Source organism: Coccinella septempunctata, chromosome 9 (genome assembly GCF_907165205.1).
Source record: "Coccinella septempunctata chromosome 9, icCocSept1.1, whole genome shotgun sequence".
Taxonomy (NCBI): Eukaryota; Metazoa; Arthropoda; class Insecta; order Coleoptera; family Coccinellidae; genus Coccinella; species Coccinella septempunctata.
In genome coordinates, this window is record NC_058197.1 from 9,674,943 (window position 1) to 9,692,648 (window position 17,706).

Here is a 17,706-nt window from a genome sequence, read left to right on the forward strand (position 1 = left end):
ACCGTACATCTATTAACAGTTATTCACGAGAATTGAATTCTTTGAAGTTGCTTTTCTGGTTTAAATTTATATAATTGAATCAACTCGAACAATTTCACAAGCACCTTTAATATCGGTGTCTCCATTGCTCTGCACGTCTACACTGGGGATTGTGAAACAAACATTCTGTTCAATAATTAAATAAATGCGATTCGTTTTAGAGAAATTTCTCTTAATTTTTGTTTATTTTTTGTTCCTTGAGGAAATTCCTGCAATTTAGAACGTTTTCACGTTATACACACCCCTTACTGACTTACTTGTCAAACTTTATTCAGTAGTTTGACTCTGGTAGTTCCAAAGATATTGATTAGTTCAAACTTCAAACAACTAAAACAACTAAAATCATATGTTTGTCATTTTGACAAGTGATAATGATTAATGAAGTAAATCAGTCTTGAAAAATACGACGGAATTATGTGATATGTGATTCATCTGATATTTGGGAACTTACAACAAAAAACACCCTAGACAATAAAGCATTCATAACAATAATGGACTTAACGATTGAAGTCATTAGTTGATAAATATTTACCAAAATTCCAGGACTGTTTTCAATAAGTATCCCTTATGTAAACTGGTATTATTCGACGATTCATAAATGGATAAATACACTGTTGACCTGGACAAAGTTTTGAATGACTTTGAATACAGTGAGTACAGTTTAGAAAGTGCAAAGGTGAATAGAAACATTCAGAATGAAAATCCAAATACTTCCTTCAATACAAACCCATGCAGCCGAAATGATACATCAGCCAAGCATTCCATAAATAACGTTTTTCATAGTTTGAACGAATACCTGAGTTCTGATATTACGCCTAAGAAGATAGAAAGCATGCATAATAATTTTAAAGGCATTACTATCCCACAAGATTCACAGGCATCCACATTTTCAGTGAAACCCCAACCATTTATACCTCCAAAGGTGCTTTCTCAAACGTTAGACAACACTCACCAGGTTTCACTTGAATCAACGTTTCATAATGAATTCCAAGGAGTCAAGCAAATAGATAGAATTAGTGAAGAGGTCAGTTATGATTTCAATGAAAGTTTTGTGCATAATATTGATACCCATAGTGATACTTGTGCAATTATTCCAAATCAAGAAATTCTTGAAGGGAAATGTGAAACTAATATTGTAGACATACCTGTAACAAATACCCTTGACAATAAATGTCTGCAAGATGAAACGCCTGAAAATGGGAGTTCTAAGTATTGTCCACAAAATTCAGTTGAAAGTAACTGCAACTCTGCATTTGTAACGAGTTTAGACAATGAAATTCCTGAAGAAATATTAGTTGATGTGTCTAGTGAAAATTCCTTCTGTAACAATAGTATTCCAACAAGTCAAACAACAGAAAACAAAGATAATGAAAGTGAAGAAAGAACTAAAAACAATATCATTGATTTGGAAGATAATGAAGTACGAAATGAAGAAAATATTATTGATTCGGTGAAAAATGAAGTAAGTAGTAAAGGACTTATTGAAAATACAGAATGTGATACAAGAAGTGACAGCATTTTAGAACCAGAAAGTATTGAGCAGGAGGAAAAAAATGAAATGAGAGATCAAAAAATTCAGTTAAATGAAGAAAAATCAGAAGCAACTGCCACTGAAATTGAAAAAATAGGATTTGATACTGAGGTTGAAATTGATGAAGAAAATATCGATCAATATTTTCATGAATTGGAAAAAGAACTAGGCATTCAAAATCAAGAATCAGAAAAAAATGAATACTCAGATATGACAAATCATTTGGATAATATTGATCCGGATATACAAGACATCGATCTCAAAACAGAGAAGAAAGATGAAGAAAATGAAAAAACAGCATCAGCAAAGGAAGAACATTTGAAAACAGCAAGCCCAACACTTGATCTGCAAAAAAATGAGGTTCCTATCGAAATAGAAATTCCTTCCAATGAAAAGATTTTGGAAAAACAAGAACCATCTTCTGAAGAATCAAGTGAAGACAATAAGATACAACTGAATAAATCTAATGAAAATCATAGCACCGAAATAGATGAAGAATCAACACAGATAGATCCACCAAAATCTATAGGAGAAGCAGAGGGCGACCTTAAATCCGATCAACTTGATGATTTCTCTACAAAAATAGGTTTAAACCCATCAGAGGCATCGAATGTTCCTGAAAGCCATCAAGTCATAGAAGAATCTCAAGAATCTGGGAAAAATTCAAGACCTCAAATTCTAACACTTAGCGAGGAAGTCCAAGAGAAAACAAGAAAAATCAACCTCATTGGCGAACCAGGATCAACTCCTTACAACAATTTGTACAGCACCAAGGACTTCTCGAAGACTATCACAGATGACAGAGGAGATCACAATACGGATAGGGCAAGGTCCCCCACATACTCAGATGTGTCAACGGATTCAGTGTCGAGCGGTTCTTCTGATGGTGCCGCCAAACAGAACGATGCAATATCTGAAGTACAGAAAGATGAAATAAAGAGCGATTTAACCTTGAAGGAGACAATGCAGAATAACATGGTCAATCCAGTTGAGACATCCAGAAGTGACATTACCATGGATAAGGACTTCAAAAATAATCTCAAAACAAGTAATGTAAGGACAGAAGATGGTGCAAGCACTTCTAGTACCAAATTGGAGGAGAGTGTGAAGGTTGATAATGAGCAAGAGGTTGAGGGAGCCTGTGCAATGGATACAGAAACAAATAATAGAGCATGTCAGGAAAATTTGGACAAGGAGGAAGAAGGGATTGTGGGGTCCTCCTGCTCTGGCGGAATCGGTAGATATTTTATTTAAACTAGCTATGCCACCTGCTTCTAACAAATCTACCCTACTCCAATCTACTCTACCCTGCTCTACTCGACTCCCCTGTCAGCTCTGCCATATCTTACTTTACTATACTCCACTCTTCTCTACTTAACTCTGCTCCACCCTGCTCTCCTATCTCTGCCCTGCGTTGTTCTAATCGACTCTTCTCTCCTACTCTTCACTCCACGCCACTTTACTACTCTACTATACTGTAATCTACTCTTCTCTACTCTACCCTGCTCTACTCTGCTCTACTATATTGTGCTACTCGACTCTGCTCTACCCTACTATCGTCTATTCTATTGTATGCTACTATAATCTATTCTACTCTACTCTGTTCCTCTCTTCTCTAGCCAACTCGAATCCACTCCACTGTATTGTACATTATTTATTGTAGTCTAAAGCCTTCTTTGGGGTGTCTCCTTTCCAAAAGTCCAGATAAGATTACGTGCAAATACTCAATACAGATAATACTTAATACAGATATTCGGTAATGGGGAATTCTCCTCAATTTGGGTTTTCACTGCATATGCAAGTTTAAACTGAATAATTATGAGTTTCATTCATGATTTTTTCAAATGCATCGCGGAAACTATTCAAAATCATTCTTCAAATATGGGGTTTTAAAATTTAAATCGCTTGGTTTCGAGTTTACGATTTGGCAACAGCGCCTACTAGTCAATGAAAAGAACAATGTCGGATCAACTTGTTTATAAAATAATAGCTGTTGATTCTAAGGCTCGTACTTACTGGCGAGCTACAACTGCAACTGGCCATAAAAATCCCATAAAAGTTTACGACCTTCTTCGTTCGTCGCAGACTTCATAGACAGCCATCTTTCTCTATCTCATCAAGATAATGTATTTGTTATCCTTTATTATCAAGGGATATTTCAGTCGATGTTGCCAACTTGTGCAATCGAAATGAAACGCTTTAAATTTTAAATACCCATTTTAATTTTTCATTTTTAAGTGCTTAAAATATTTTTGTTGGAAAACGGTTGAAATGGTTATTTCAAAATGTGATGCTTCAAAAATATTTCATAAAAAATTAATCATTTTCGTCAGAAGGAGTATTTCCTATTGCAAAAAGGGGTCTATCAGTATAGATTCTTATAGTTCGAAGCGCTTTGTCGCGCTTGTTTCTTGCAACGAGAGCGTTTTCATGTTGTCGAAATATATGTAATTTCGAGTCTAAAATGACTCAAACTTGGTTTGACCCATCGCTAAAGAATCCGAAAGGCCGTAAACTTTAACCGAAAGGTAAGCGTAATGAATTGAAATACTAGTTGAAATAATAGAAAAATGATTCCGAATGGCGGTCAAATTTTGCAAGAATCTATTAAACGTCTTTTTTTATTTCAATCTGTACAGATAAACAGATCAAGATTAACATATAAAAGAAAGTCACCATTTTGTTGGTTAGACCATTTACATCTCAAGATCGAAATTTTATTTGTTGCATTTGTCTACGGTCCGGTTATTATAAAATACTAATACTCACTTCTTTCGAGCGAGGCCACTAGGTGTCACTGTAGTAGGCGTTGCCGTAAAGGTTCTGTAATTGATATTTGTAACTACATTTCCTGATATTATGATATGTAACATCTGAGTCCAAGTATAATCTAAATCTTTGTACAAAAGCATACTTACGGCAAATCATGAGTAAAAGGTTTTGTGGAGAATTCCATTTATTCCGCTGTTTACATCGAGCTCTTTTGAAGCTTAACGAGTTAACTTGAAATGCTTACCTTCACCCACCTGAAGATGCTATCGTGATAGCTAAATACTTGCTGTGGTTTCAATATTCATTTTGTGAAAATCTTATAATCTGTTTCAAGTTAAAATGCTTATACTGTATACAGATTTACTTCGTCACGTTTGAGATAGGCATCACCCATCATCATTTGATGGAGTAGTAATAAATAAAGTAAAATTTTTGAACTACAAGGTGCGGCAATTAGTTCTCCCACATTCAAAAAATCGTGGGAGAGAAAGTGATGGTGGTAAAAGCGTTGAGGTGTTTTTAGAAGAAAGTGAATCCATTAAAGAGGGCGCAAAAGGTATGGTTTGCACTACACAGATCCAGTTCCTGATCGAAAAGCAATTCAATTGGATTCACAACTTTAGGACCACATCATGAGTTTTAGGTTTTAAACGTAAAGGCTCATCCAAATAGAAGAGAACCCCTGAAAACATCGCCAGAGTGGGGTTATCCATAGTGCAGTCCCCAAGACGATCTGCAAGAAAACAAGCGGCTGCTCTTCAAAGTACCATGAGACGAATTTTACACTGCGACCTCAAGTACGAGATTGTGGTGGTCCAAGAATTGAGTCCCAGTCAATTGAGTTGACTGGGAAAGAGGATGAGATTGTTGTAACGCCATTCTCGAAAACCCTCGTGAGCTCCATCAGAGACCACTTCATAACCCAAATTAAGGATACGGTTTGGTGCGCCGTGTCCGCCATTAGGATCGTAGGCACTTACATCTTTGAGGAAGGTTGTGTTAAAGTCACCGTGACGTCCCAACGATACTGAAGCATGTTGGGAAAATTTTTGTGAGGAATACCGGGAAGAGCACAACATAGAGGACTTCGGGTTCCAGAAGGACGGGCTACGGCCCTTAAAGCCCATCGTTGTCTTGAGATTCTGTAGGACATGATCCCCGGTCAAGTGATCTCCTTACGACAGGACATTGCGTGGCCCCCTCGCTCGCCGAATTTGAGTCCCTGTGACTTCTTTCTGTGGGGGTTACCTCAAAGCTGAGGTCTTCAAACATCGCCCTAGGACATTGAAGAAGGAAATTCTGGAAGAAATCGTCAAAATTGATGCCGGTATGCTGATGAGAGTCATGGAAAACTTCCGCGAAAGACACCAAATGTGCATTACTTGCCAAAGAGGTCACTTGGGCGACATTATATTCAAATCATAGGTGACAAAAAAACTAGAATACACAAGCTTTCAGAATAAAAAAATAATTTTTCAAATGTCTCATTTCGTTTTTATTTACCAGCTCTTTCAAATGTGGGAGAACTAATTGCCGCACCCTGTATGTTTTTTCTTATAAGCAAATTTGTCAGTCTATGGATGAATTTCTTACAAAGTGGCCTCGAGGGTACAGCTAGTTTGGAAATAATCGGAAAATAAAATTTGTCTGAGCGAACAGTGTTGACGATTTCATTACCTGAACAGGAGAAGCTCTGTTATAAATCTGAACAAACGCCCAAAAGCTCTTTATTACTCTTATTTTATTTTCAGACTGGCTTGGCAAACAAGCACCTCTTTGGATACCCGACAATGAAGCGATGAGTTGTTTGCACTGTGACATGAAATTCACTGTTATAAAAAGAAGGCATCACTGTAGGGCTTGCGGTTTGGTAAGTGAAAATCTCTAAAACATGCGAGGTTGCTGAACCCAGTGTTGGGACCCTTTGTTTCATATAATTTCTGTGACGTGAAATTTCAAGGTGCTCTGTTCGAACTGCTGCAGCCTCAAATACCATCTGGAATACCTGAACGCGGTAGCAAGAGTGTGCAAGAAATGCTTCGATATACTAGTCAACAATGCATGCAGCAATTCGGGGAGTGAAACTTCCCAAGAATCCTCATCTCCTAGTAGAAACTTGAACGCTACCCAGGATAATTTGGGACCTCCGAACCCGAATAATCCTTTAGAATATTGCTCTACCATACCCCCCACTCAACAGGTGGATCCCGGTGCTCTATCTGTCCCATCAGTGATGGTACCTGTCGGTGTTTTGAAGCGGAAAGGTGACTGAATGAAAAAAAAATTATTCAAGAGAGTAACAGAAACAATTTTTTTTCTTTAAGGTTCGAATAAGGGAAGGAGCAATAAAAGCGTGATGTTTTGCGACGGTATACGTCCTGGCAGCGATCTCACTAACTTGGATACCGATTTCAATTACTCCGAAAAGCAAAAATCGGAAAAACTCAAGAAATCCCCTGAAAAATCCACCAAAACGGGTAGAAATCTCGACCTGATAGATAGCGAGAGTAAAAGCTTCATTCCAAGCGATGAAAAAAGTTTACCACCTACTGTTACAATATTGAAAACTGGTACAGATATACTTTTTTTTAATTAGGTTCTAACGCCGAACTTGATAAGCAAGATAATGATGTCGGTTTATCTTGCATAGCCATATCGGCGTTAAAACCATTTTATTTTCGCATATTTGCTCACGAACTGGCCCCATTTCAATCTCCTCCTGCAGATAGCATCAGACTCTAGACAGGAGTTCTTGCGAAACACTATAAAGGGAGAAATGAAATGTATGTAGGAATCTCCTTTTGAGTACCCATGCATGAGAAAGCTTAGGTCGTTGAAGGCCAGGTGTCGCATCGATTCATTTAGTACTTTGATGCGGCTACTGACTTTCAACATAAGCTACTCTGCTTGATTTGGTCGGTATCGTTGGTTGAGTTATGCGATACCGGTCTATCGCTACTATCCTTCGATATCGGCACGATCTCTGCTGTATATTCTGAATATAGAGACTTCGTTCAGTTCAACTTCCTCCATGAAATTTTTCTGTTTTCAATCTGAAAACCCAATTATTTGTTTTAGATAACAAATATTCTCCCTGTGCAAACAATTCCAGCGTGGTAGAGATGTTGAAGAATGAATCCTTGACCTTTGCACTCCAATCGAATGTGTTCGTTCATGTAAAAATTATAAACAGTAAGTTGATTTAAGCCACGATGTTTATAGTGATTGGTCATAACCAAGAAAGTCTTTATTTACAGTGGACTGTTGTGTTAGCCGGATAGCTTGGTGTTTTTCTACAGAAGGTTTAATTAATGTTGGACAGGATGAAATTGTTATATTGTTAGAGTTCAGTGAAAACGAGTCCTCAGTACCGAAAGAAATTTTTGAGCATTTGAACTATGTGTATTTAGAGGCTGTTAAAGGTGAGGATAAGTTTGATATAGGCCTAAACCAGTTATTTTCATATTATTATTTGCAGGCAGTTCTGTGAAAGAGTTGGGCATGTCCTTACATCCAAACTCGCCATTTTTGGGCTCAAAGAATCACTTTGGGTTCATTTACATAAGACCTACGTTCCAATGTCTCCAGAATGTGATTATACCGAAAGAACCATATCTTATTGGCATATTAATTCACAGGTAAATGATATTTAAAGGACAAAAAAGTTTTTGCGATGTTGATGTTTAACGACGAATCAATAGAGGCCTCAATTACATCTACTGTTGTCAATCACCATTTTTTTTTTGTAGGTGGGAAACACCTTGGGCAAAACTGTTTCCTTTGCGTTTAATCTTACGTTTAGGAGCCGAATATAAGTACTATCCAAGTCCGATCATATCAACCAGAGATAGGGATAGCGTGTTCGTTGAAATAGGACATACAATAATCAATATTTTAGCTGTAAGTATGTTCGGTTGGCTAAACTAATCAAACTTGTCTTCAGTTGCTGAATGTGAGTTTTTTTGTAGGATTTCAGAAATTTCTCGTATACTTTGCCTCAAATCAGAGGTCTCACCATACACATGGAGGACAAGAACACTACTGTTACCATACCCAAAAACAGATACGATCAAATTTTGAAGAGCCTCTCGAATTCGAGCGATCACATTCTGGCATTCGCTGGAAATTTCAGCAGCGCTGCCGACTCGCATTTAGTATGCATTCAAGATACGCAGAGCGCAACTAATAATTATAGCACCCATGCCATAAACATCTGTAACCAGCCAAGGAAAGGTAACATTGAATCGTATATTCTACTACGAAAAATTCGACATTCCTTTAGTAGATTTCTAAAATGGAGACGAAGATTCAAAATTGTCGTTCCAATCCTCCGGTTGAGATGTGTTACACTACACTGTACTGATGAGGGACAATAATCCCGAAACCGGTCTACAGTTTGTATATATATGTTTCAGCCTCTCTGGGAATTCCTGCGCTGATTCATGACTAGCATTGCTGAATCTCGTTACCGAGAATAAATCTACGAAAAGACCATCGGTGCGATCAAACTTATAATTTCTTAGGGCTACTTGCGACTGTGTGCCCTCCTGTGACTGAAGAGACCCAACCGTGACCGACAGATCCTTCCACACTCTGGGCATGGATAGTCACCAACCAGATGTGGCCGCCGCCTTATTCTTCTCGAGTCTCTATTATAGCTGTGGACCAAAGACCTCTGCTGTGATCTGTCTAACGCTAGCTGTTCCCAGTTATGATTGGCATTAACTGATTTTAGGGATTGATGCAGTGAATCCTTGAAACGCTTGTACTTGCTTCCTGGTTTTCGAGCTCCATCTGTGAATTCGCCGTACAGAGCTTTTTTGGGGAGTCAGAATGTGGCCGCTCCATCTGAATCGGGCCTTCGTTACTTGAGTCTCAATTGTTAAACAACTCGCGCGCTGCAAGACTTCTGCATTTGCAACTTTGTGGAACCATCTGATGTGCATTATTTGTCTTAGATGACGTTGTTGTATTTGTTCAAGCTGTTTAATGTGTCGCCTGTAGGAAGTCCAGCTTAAGCTTCCGTAAAGAAACGTTGGGAGGACCACTACTTTGTAAACAGCTGTCTTGGTCTTCAGATTGAGGTCGTGATTTTGAATGACTAGCAAGCATTAATGAAACTACAATTCTGAATTGTCGTCTCCATTTTAGATATTTCCGTGGTGCCCGTGGCACTTACCGGCGAAGTACTTTGTGCTGCGTGGTACAGGTCTTTAGAGTAGATTTCTTCATTTTAGGAAATACTCTAAATTTCTTCTAATAAGATTACTATGTGGTGCGCTACCAGGTGACAATTTTTGTAACTAGTGTTTGGTAATGTATATCCCGGACAACGCACATTGGACAATTTTACTGACGTCATCGAGTCCGCACGAATGTTCTCATGTGCCGATTGGTCCATTGTCAAATGTCCCGGACATGCATCACCGAATTCGCATCTTGAGTTGTAAATAGTGTTACTAAAAATTATTTATATTTGAATTTTTTTTTTCGGATCAGTTACCGGAGCTAGTTTCATTGTATTTAATGGAGCGCTAAAGTCGACCAGCGGCTTGACAGCGAAATCAAACATCGTAGAGGATGGGCTCATGATACAAATATTACCTGAGCACTTGTTGCAAGTAAGGGACTCTTTGAAAAATATGAAGAATCACACGATTCAATGTGGTTGCATAAATGAAGAGAGTGATGAAACCGTAACTATTGTTTGGGGTGAACCAGATACTAGTTTCAATGTTGGGTGAGTGGATTAGTCGAAAAAAAAAATGTTAGAATGATTTTTAATGCTCTTTTCCATCATTTCAGTGTTATTTCGCCTATTGACAATAAAGATCTGACTGGAATACCATCGATAAGAGTTCACAATGGAAAAGACTATACCTGCAACAGTGGTAACCGACTGATCAGATGGACTGAAGTCTTTATCAGTCAGAGCGGGGAAGACCAGTCTAAAAACCAAGATACCGTGGATATTTCGAAAATTTCAGAGAACATATCTAAGGCTACCTGTCAGGCACTAGTGAAGTATTTGGATCTGCTCGTTAGCAATAGTTTTTATAAAATTGGATTGAGGGCCCACATACACATAGAGAATGTGAGTATTTCAGGTTGCGTGGATCGACGAGTAATAAAATGTACCTACTCAATGAACGTTCATTTATTGGATTATTCCAAGTAATATTACAATCGATACAAACGTAACCGTCTCGTAGAATAACGTCCTAATCAGCAAGGGATGTAACTTGATGCGGGTGTTTTCTGCTGGGAATATCGGCATAATTCTGGATGTCTGATGCTCTGGTTTGCAACCTCCACGTTCTACCACCAAAACGGGCTGCCGATCCAGAGGAGTCCGGTCTTCTTGGGATGTTTGCGGTGCTTGCGGAATATGCTGTTCTTCCTCGATGTCTTCTTCATTGAGGATGTAGGCTGGCTTCTACCTGTCGATGGACACTGTTGTTTTCCTACCGTGGTGTTGGATGGTGAAGGTCTTGGAAAGGTCCGTCGTAGAGCAAGCAGGCATGCTTTGGGGTCGGACGAAGGCCAACTAATTGTTTGGCGATGGTGGATGCTGCCTGGTTCTGCAAGGTGCGGAATTGCTTCTGGCCATAGGTTGAATCGCTCGGCACAAGCGAGGCAACAATAATAATAATAATAAAGCGGAAACCTTCCGAGTGTGACATGATGATCCAAGTTAACATGTTCGAATCTTCCTATGGGTGGAGCGAATGAACCAAGAAAGCAGCGACATGACGTGTGGTTTTTGCCCGATGGCATAGAGTACAGCTTCGTGTCCCCTTTCGGCAGTCGGTGTTGATGAGGAGCCATACAAATCACTGGTTGCCATTCTGACCGTTGCGTTATTTCCTGCATGTGACGCATGTCGGTCTGAAACGCTGCTCTGCGGAATGTGTTGGTTAGGAACGCTCTCGGCAGCGGAGTTGACGCGTCTGAGTAGACTTCGACTTTTGATCCTTGTAATTCCTGTCAGTCCATCTGGACTGAAATGACAATCTCTGCCCACTCATTTATTTTATTCAGGTCAACGCCATTCACTTTTCCATTGAGGCCCAGTCTACGTATAGTCTTTTCAGGATCGTCACGTGGTTTGTAGGCGCCCAAGGCGACCGCCTCGGTAGCCCCGCTCACGCGACGCTCTGAGTATTTTGTCTTATCTATGTAGGGGGTACAATTTTTCATTGTGTTGGGAATCTTCGTCCTGCTGGTTGTTGCATGTAAATTGACCGCTAATGTCCACCAATCTAAACTTTTCCCGTCACGCAAGCGTGTTGATACCCGGTGAGAAGTTGAGTTGCCTTAAATGTCAAGTTTAGTTTGTCGGTTTCAACCTCTATACAGTCTCAAGGGGGGAGTTTCGATATTGCTGGTGTTACTGGTCGCATTCGAATTACAATAGAACCTGTACGACCAGGCCAATAGTCATCGTCTCTGAGATGCTGGCAGTACTGTTCGGGAATATCGGAACTGCCCCTATGTAATGCTAGCCCTGTCACACCTTTGTTCAAGTTTTGTTGCCAGTTATTGAATATACTTCGTAGCATTTTCTCTTTTTCTTTTCTGGTCTCTAAACGTATTGTATTGTATCACCCTTTCAGTTTTTGTGCTGGATTTTTGTCTCAAGACACTAGCGCAGTTGGCTTGGCGTTGCCTACAGTGCAGCTTTCATCGTTGAATATTCTCTGTTGATAAGTAGCAGTAATACTCTCTGTCTATCGTCAATTCTCTCTCTGTTACGTCTGTTTCACTTTAAGGACCCATATATCAGAGGCATACAATGCGGTTGGTTTTATAACACATTCCGACACTTGTCTGATTACATCTTTGTTATGTCCCGCTGATTTTTCCAATCAGCTTCGTTGTCATTTTACTTGAGTTAAAAACGAGGGAAAAGTTTCCTCTTTCCTCTGGTCTTCTTAACGCGCGAAGTATTTTAATTGTCTGTCTTTTGTCAGTCCTAAGCTTTTGATCGGATCTTGGCCTAGAAGTGTCGCCCTTGTTTTTTATAGTTGGTAGTCGTTGTATTTTTCAAAAATAAACATCGTCTCTGTCTTATCTCCGCTATTCTTCACGCCTTTCGGCTTCCCAGCTCTTGCAGTCTTCCCATATAAGGTGCAATTCACCTTGTATTCAATTACAAATTCATACACCAGGTATTGATAAATCAATAAAGATTCAGTATGTCTGCGTCGCAATTATAATTCATTTCAAATTATTCATAACATACAAGATTAGTAATAAAGTTTTCTTTCTCAGGTGTCCTATTCAGCAGGTTCAAATAACGTCAAGCTACCACCAATTTATATGAAGAGCTTAGACAACGAACTGATACCGGTTCTTCACAGACTAGCCTCAAACAACGTCACAGATCAACCTATAGTTTTGGAACTGATATTTCGCATTCTTAAGATATAACAATTTAGATTTTCATGCTCCATTGAGTCAATATTTTATTGTAACTAGCTCTATTCTATAATTTTCTTGCAGAGTGTTAGAATTCGAAATTCTAGTTTACCCCTAAAAAATCTTGACTGGTATTGGAGTAAATATATATATATACCTAAAATTTGGAAAAAATAACAATTTTTCTTCGTGATGTGATATTTTAAAACACTCTGTTCTAAACGATTCAACTTCCTTGAAGCTTATTTAGTTAATGCACTACTTTGGTTTTAGAGGTTTCCAGCTGTTTATATACATTATTTTATCAACTGTTAAATTTAGAATATATGTTAATAAATGAAGATATATTTATGAAAAAGTGTTTTTACAAAAATTTCGCAAACAATTGCGAATAACTTTCATTTCTACATCTTAGATGTTTCTGCTCAAGTTCCTGAATCTTCTCGTGATTTAATTGTTTCAGTATCTCCAGATTCTTCAATAATCTGTTCTTGAGAACAACAGCACGGGCGTAATATATGAACTTGTTCAAAATTAAATAACGTTTAAACCATGGTTCAATACAATAATCATTAGTCGTGGTATCAAGTTTCTAAAATTTGAGAAAATAAAAAAATATCAGTGTACGACTTATACTCACTTCGTGAATATTCCTAATTAGCCTTCTTCTCTCCCTTCTTCCATCAACTTCATAATTTCTCATCTTCTCGTAGAAATCTTCTTTTATCTCGCTTTCCTAAGAATAATGTTAAATGTTTATTCACAACTGCAAGTACGGATGAATAGATTTCCAAAAACTTGGAACAGAAAATCTAACCGTTTCTTTTTGTTTCAAATGAAAGAAATCTTCACTGACTCCTTCAATGAAATTTTCATAGTCCTTTAATAATTTCTCCTTCGATGTTAAGAAAGTTTGTTCATTGAATTCTCGATATTTCTTCGCAATGTCGGCAAATCTGGCACATTTTTCCTTATACATCTTCAAATGTTCATCGTGATAATTACCCGTTGGATTTAAAAGATCGTAATCAGGTCTGACGAAAGGTTTTCTCTGGAGAATTTTTTTGTTAACTTGGTCTATATTGAGAGGCTTCAGACTTGTACTTTGCATTGTAAAAATACGTGGAGATATCGAAGATTATTCTGCTTCTGTTCTTAGGGGATTTGTTGTCATTTCATTCAGATCGTCAAAACTTTCGAGTCAAAGTCAAAGAAAATCATTCGACATTCGATGAAATATTCCGTGACAAAGTAAGAAAAAAAAGTTTAAAATGTCCAGGGAAAGAAGTACTATACGAGAACAATGAAATGTCACAGCATCTACTAAATAACTGGTACCTACAAAGCAAAAACAGGAATGGACAAATTTTAGTTCATTAGTATGTTCTATTTATTTTATGAATATACTAAAATAAAACTGACTCTAATTTCAATCGAAAAAGTACGTGTATAGTCGGAGAAATATAAGTACAGCCAGAGACAGACAGAGAGTTTGTCTCTGGTACAGCTATATTTATTAAGAGGATTCGTGCATGGCTGCTCAAAATCAAATTTATATTTTTCTCATTTTTGATATGTCTTAAAATTATATAAAATAAAACGTACTCACTCTTATTGCAATAACTATTCATGTTCTTCTTCAAGCAAGTTCTACTACCCAAGGTTCCAAGGAAAGGAAGATAAATAAGTTCGTGAAATCTCACGAGCCGACCACGGGTTGCTAAGAAATCGGATTTTCGATCAGGAACACAGAAGATAGGAGATACATTCAGAGTGGCGCCAGATCAGTTACTAAGTGGGTAGGCAACTGGAAATACGAATGTTTGTATTGAAAGTCAAAGTCAGAACCTGACTTTGGTTACCTCCTGACTTCGGTTACCTTCCCGATGTCATGTATTCCTAATTCAAAATTCGATTTACTTACGTTACAGAATACCGTCTCTCGTTTCGCTATCGTTATAGTTCGATAGCGCTATTGAGCTCATGCTGTGGAGCTCAAGCTCAAGGGTGTCTACAGAAGATATATTATAACCGGCTGCAGCTCACTAGTTTTTCAAAAATTTTCGAGGAATATTTCTTTCTTTTCATGATATACGTGATCCCAACAAATTTCCAATTTCATGCTTGGAGTAAGTACGAGTGAAAAATGGCATTCAATATTCTATCCATGCATCAATATCAATCGCACTTTTTATATTTGGCCAAAACACAAAATCTAAAGGGTGTTGGTGCAAAGCAAAATTCAATTAGTAGGTATATTTTTTTTTTTTATTAATCTCAATAATTATTAACAATCAGAATAATATTCTATAAGTTAATGTATTAACAAGTAGTCAAGTGACTTGAATAGAGCGGGGAGATTATCTCCAGTGAGAGAATCTCATTATTCCATTAAATCAGCTGGCCAATGTCTCTTCAATCTTCTTGATAAGGTGTTTGCCAGTAAGGGTTGGAGTAAAATATTTGAGTGGTTTTCCATTCTTGCGTGGTGATGTTTGCTTCTATGCTTGATGACTTCTTCAACGTATGGTATATTTAGTTCTTCATGTAAAGTCTGGTTGGACACATACCATGGGGCGTTGGCCATCATGCGAAGTATTTTCGATTGCGTTCTTTGGATCAGAGCTATGCTGGATTTGCTTGCGCATCCCCAGATTTCTATCCCGTATGTCCATATTGGGGTGATGATAGTTTTATACAACAATATTTTGTTTGTCAGTGGTAACTTGGATTTTCTTCCGATGAGCCAATTAATTTCCCTGACTTTGAGGTCAATTTGTAAATTAACAATTAGTCTATGATACACAGAGGAATCATTTTAAAATTCCGATATTTCATTGTCCATTCATAATAATGAACGTGAGCCGTAAAGTTGTCGTAAACCCAATGTTGTCGTAATTCACAATGCAAATTTGAACGTAACTTTTCCTTGTCAAATATCAAAATTTCATGAACTCTTACTTATTATTTCATGGTTATAAGAATAAATAGGTATTCAGAATATTCAGATTAGGAAATTTTTTGCGAAATATGGAAATAAAAGAAAATAATTATTCAACTTCAAATATCCTAAATATATCACTAGATTTTGAAATTTACGTTTGAGTTACGACTACGACGCTCGTAAACGCAAATATTTTCGTGTAAGGCCCTATATCTTCGCGTTTTACGTTGAATGGAAAGAGAAGTACACATCTTATAAGAATAAGAAAGCATATCTATGATTTCAATTCATTTCCATGGTCGCAGGTCAGAATTTGTTGTTTACGAAAAAGTAAGGTTATGATGTCTGATACCAATTTATATATATAATATTATATTATATCTATTTCCTCGATATTATCGTAATTTTGAGCCATGGCTGACTATTTTTGTGAATTCGATATTTGCGAATTAAACCAAGTTTGCTGTGGCGAAAATGTATGTTGCGATAATCCAAAACCTCTCACTGATTTATGGTATATATGGTACGATATCATCCACATTTTTCAAAGGAAATTTTTGTTGAATATACGTGTTTTGTAGGTTTGGAGTCCTTTTACTTATGATAACAGTAGCTATTGCTGTTACTGTGATGTGTAGGATGTACTGTAGTAAACGTCGTCCTAAAAATGGCTACGTTTTATTACAAAATGTAACATGTGATAATTCAACTGAAAAGGGAAAATCTAATTGCACATGAAACAGTAATCATTCAATGTTCAATGAAAAATGTGATATGAAATATGTCTGAAATTAACAATACTCTCAGTTTCAATTTTAATTTATATTATTTATCATGAAAGATTAATCTTTCTTCAGTATGTATATGAAATGTTAGTTATATTTTTATTGTTTAGTTTTCTGTAATATATCCAGATATGTACTATAATAAAGAAATTGTCCATTTTTATTTGGAAATTTGTTGTAACCTATAATCTTTGATTAAGCATATTGGCGTTTCTAGGCCAATTGGCTGGAATTTCCATTCAATTGGCATAGGGGGAACTTCGAAAAAACAAATTTCAAAAGCTTTTTTAATTCACAATTACAAAAAACACCATAAAATATTACCCCCTTGAAACTGCACTGATTAGGCATCTTTTCATTCGATGCCGATGCACGCAGACGCAGATTCCATGCACTATGATAATTCCGGTCATGTCCTTCCCCCCTTACATACATTTTATTGTCGAAGGTCCAATACCAATTTCTTGACTAAATTTGCTTCATTCTGCCTTATCTCGCAAAATATTCTGACATATTCTGAAAATATGCTGTGTGAAGGGCATTTTTCAGCAGAAATAACCGCCTAAAATAATGGTCACATATTGCATTCGCATGGATACCTACTCATTATTTAATTTCATGACCGTCAAAAGACCTCTTTATGAAACATTATTTTATATCAGATTTATAATATTAAATCCTGGTCATCCTCGAAATTTAGATATATGACATAAGGTACTTTTCATAGAACTTTTATTTGAGCTCTACAAAGTTCTCATTTTTCGATTTCATATGAGGCATAAAGTAAGTGTGTTCTGTGATATAAGGTTTGGTTCGTAGAGTGATTTGCAACGGTGTAACGGAACTGTACAGAGCAAGCGCAATTCCATTTTAGGGTAGCGAAAATCTATTTGCGCTTGCTTTGTACAGTTCACAACCGTTGTGAACCACACTACGAACAGGCCTATTATTTGCTCGACGTCAGCCATGAATAAAGCCATAAACGAAAGGGCTGAATCGACATTTTCTGCAATTTTATAGTAATATTTCAACCGATATACACACAAAATTTACTAATTTTATACAAACCTTTCTCCATGAATCATTATTCTGTCTGTTCTCTGTTGGTGAAAACCGCATGAAAATCTGTTCAGTATTTTTTAAGTTTAAGGCGAACAGCCTGGCACGGTGGGGTACTTTTGGTTTTATTGTATCTGTTGAACAAATCTCATGCT

The 17,706-nt window shown here is 37.3% G+C and overlaps 2 protein-coding genes across 2 annotated transcripts; one reads left to right on the forward strand and one right to left on the reverse strand.

Moving 5' to 3' along the window:
* Positions 1-388: 388 nt before the first annotated feature.
* On the forward strand, positions 389-13,121 carry LOC123319982 (zinc finger FYVE domain-containing protein 9). The gene is made up of 12 exons (XM_044907088.1): positions 389-2,807; positions 6,094-6,212; positions 6,303-6,606; positions 6,667-6,912; positions 7,421-7,534; positions 7,600-7,764; positions 7,821-7,980; positions 8,092-8,242; positions 8,311-8,575; positions 9,842-10,082; positions 10,148-10,436; positions 12,617-13,121. The coding sequence occupies exons 1-12, from the start codon at positions 638-640 to the stop codon at positions 12,773-12,775; spliced, it is 4,383 nt and encodes a 1,460-aa protein (XP_044763023.1). The 5' UTR covers positions 389-637; the 3' UTR covers positions 12,776-13,121.
* LOC123319983 lies at positions 13,089-14,315 on the reverse strand. The gene is made up of 3 exons (XM_044907089.1): positions 13,581-14,315; positions 13,404-13,499; positions 13,089-13,355 (listed from the first exon to the last, which is right to left on the reverse strand). The coding sequence occupies exons 1-3, from the start codon at positions 13,872-13,874 to the stop codon at positions 13,128-13,130; spliced, it is 618 nt and encodes a 205-aa protein (XP_044763024.1). The 5' UTR covers positions 13,875-14,315; the 3' UTR covers positions 13,089-13,127.
* Positions 14,316-17,706: the final 3,391 nt, after the last annotated feature.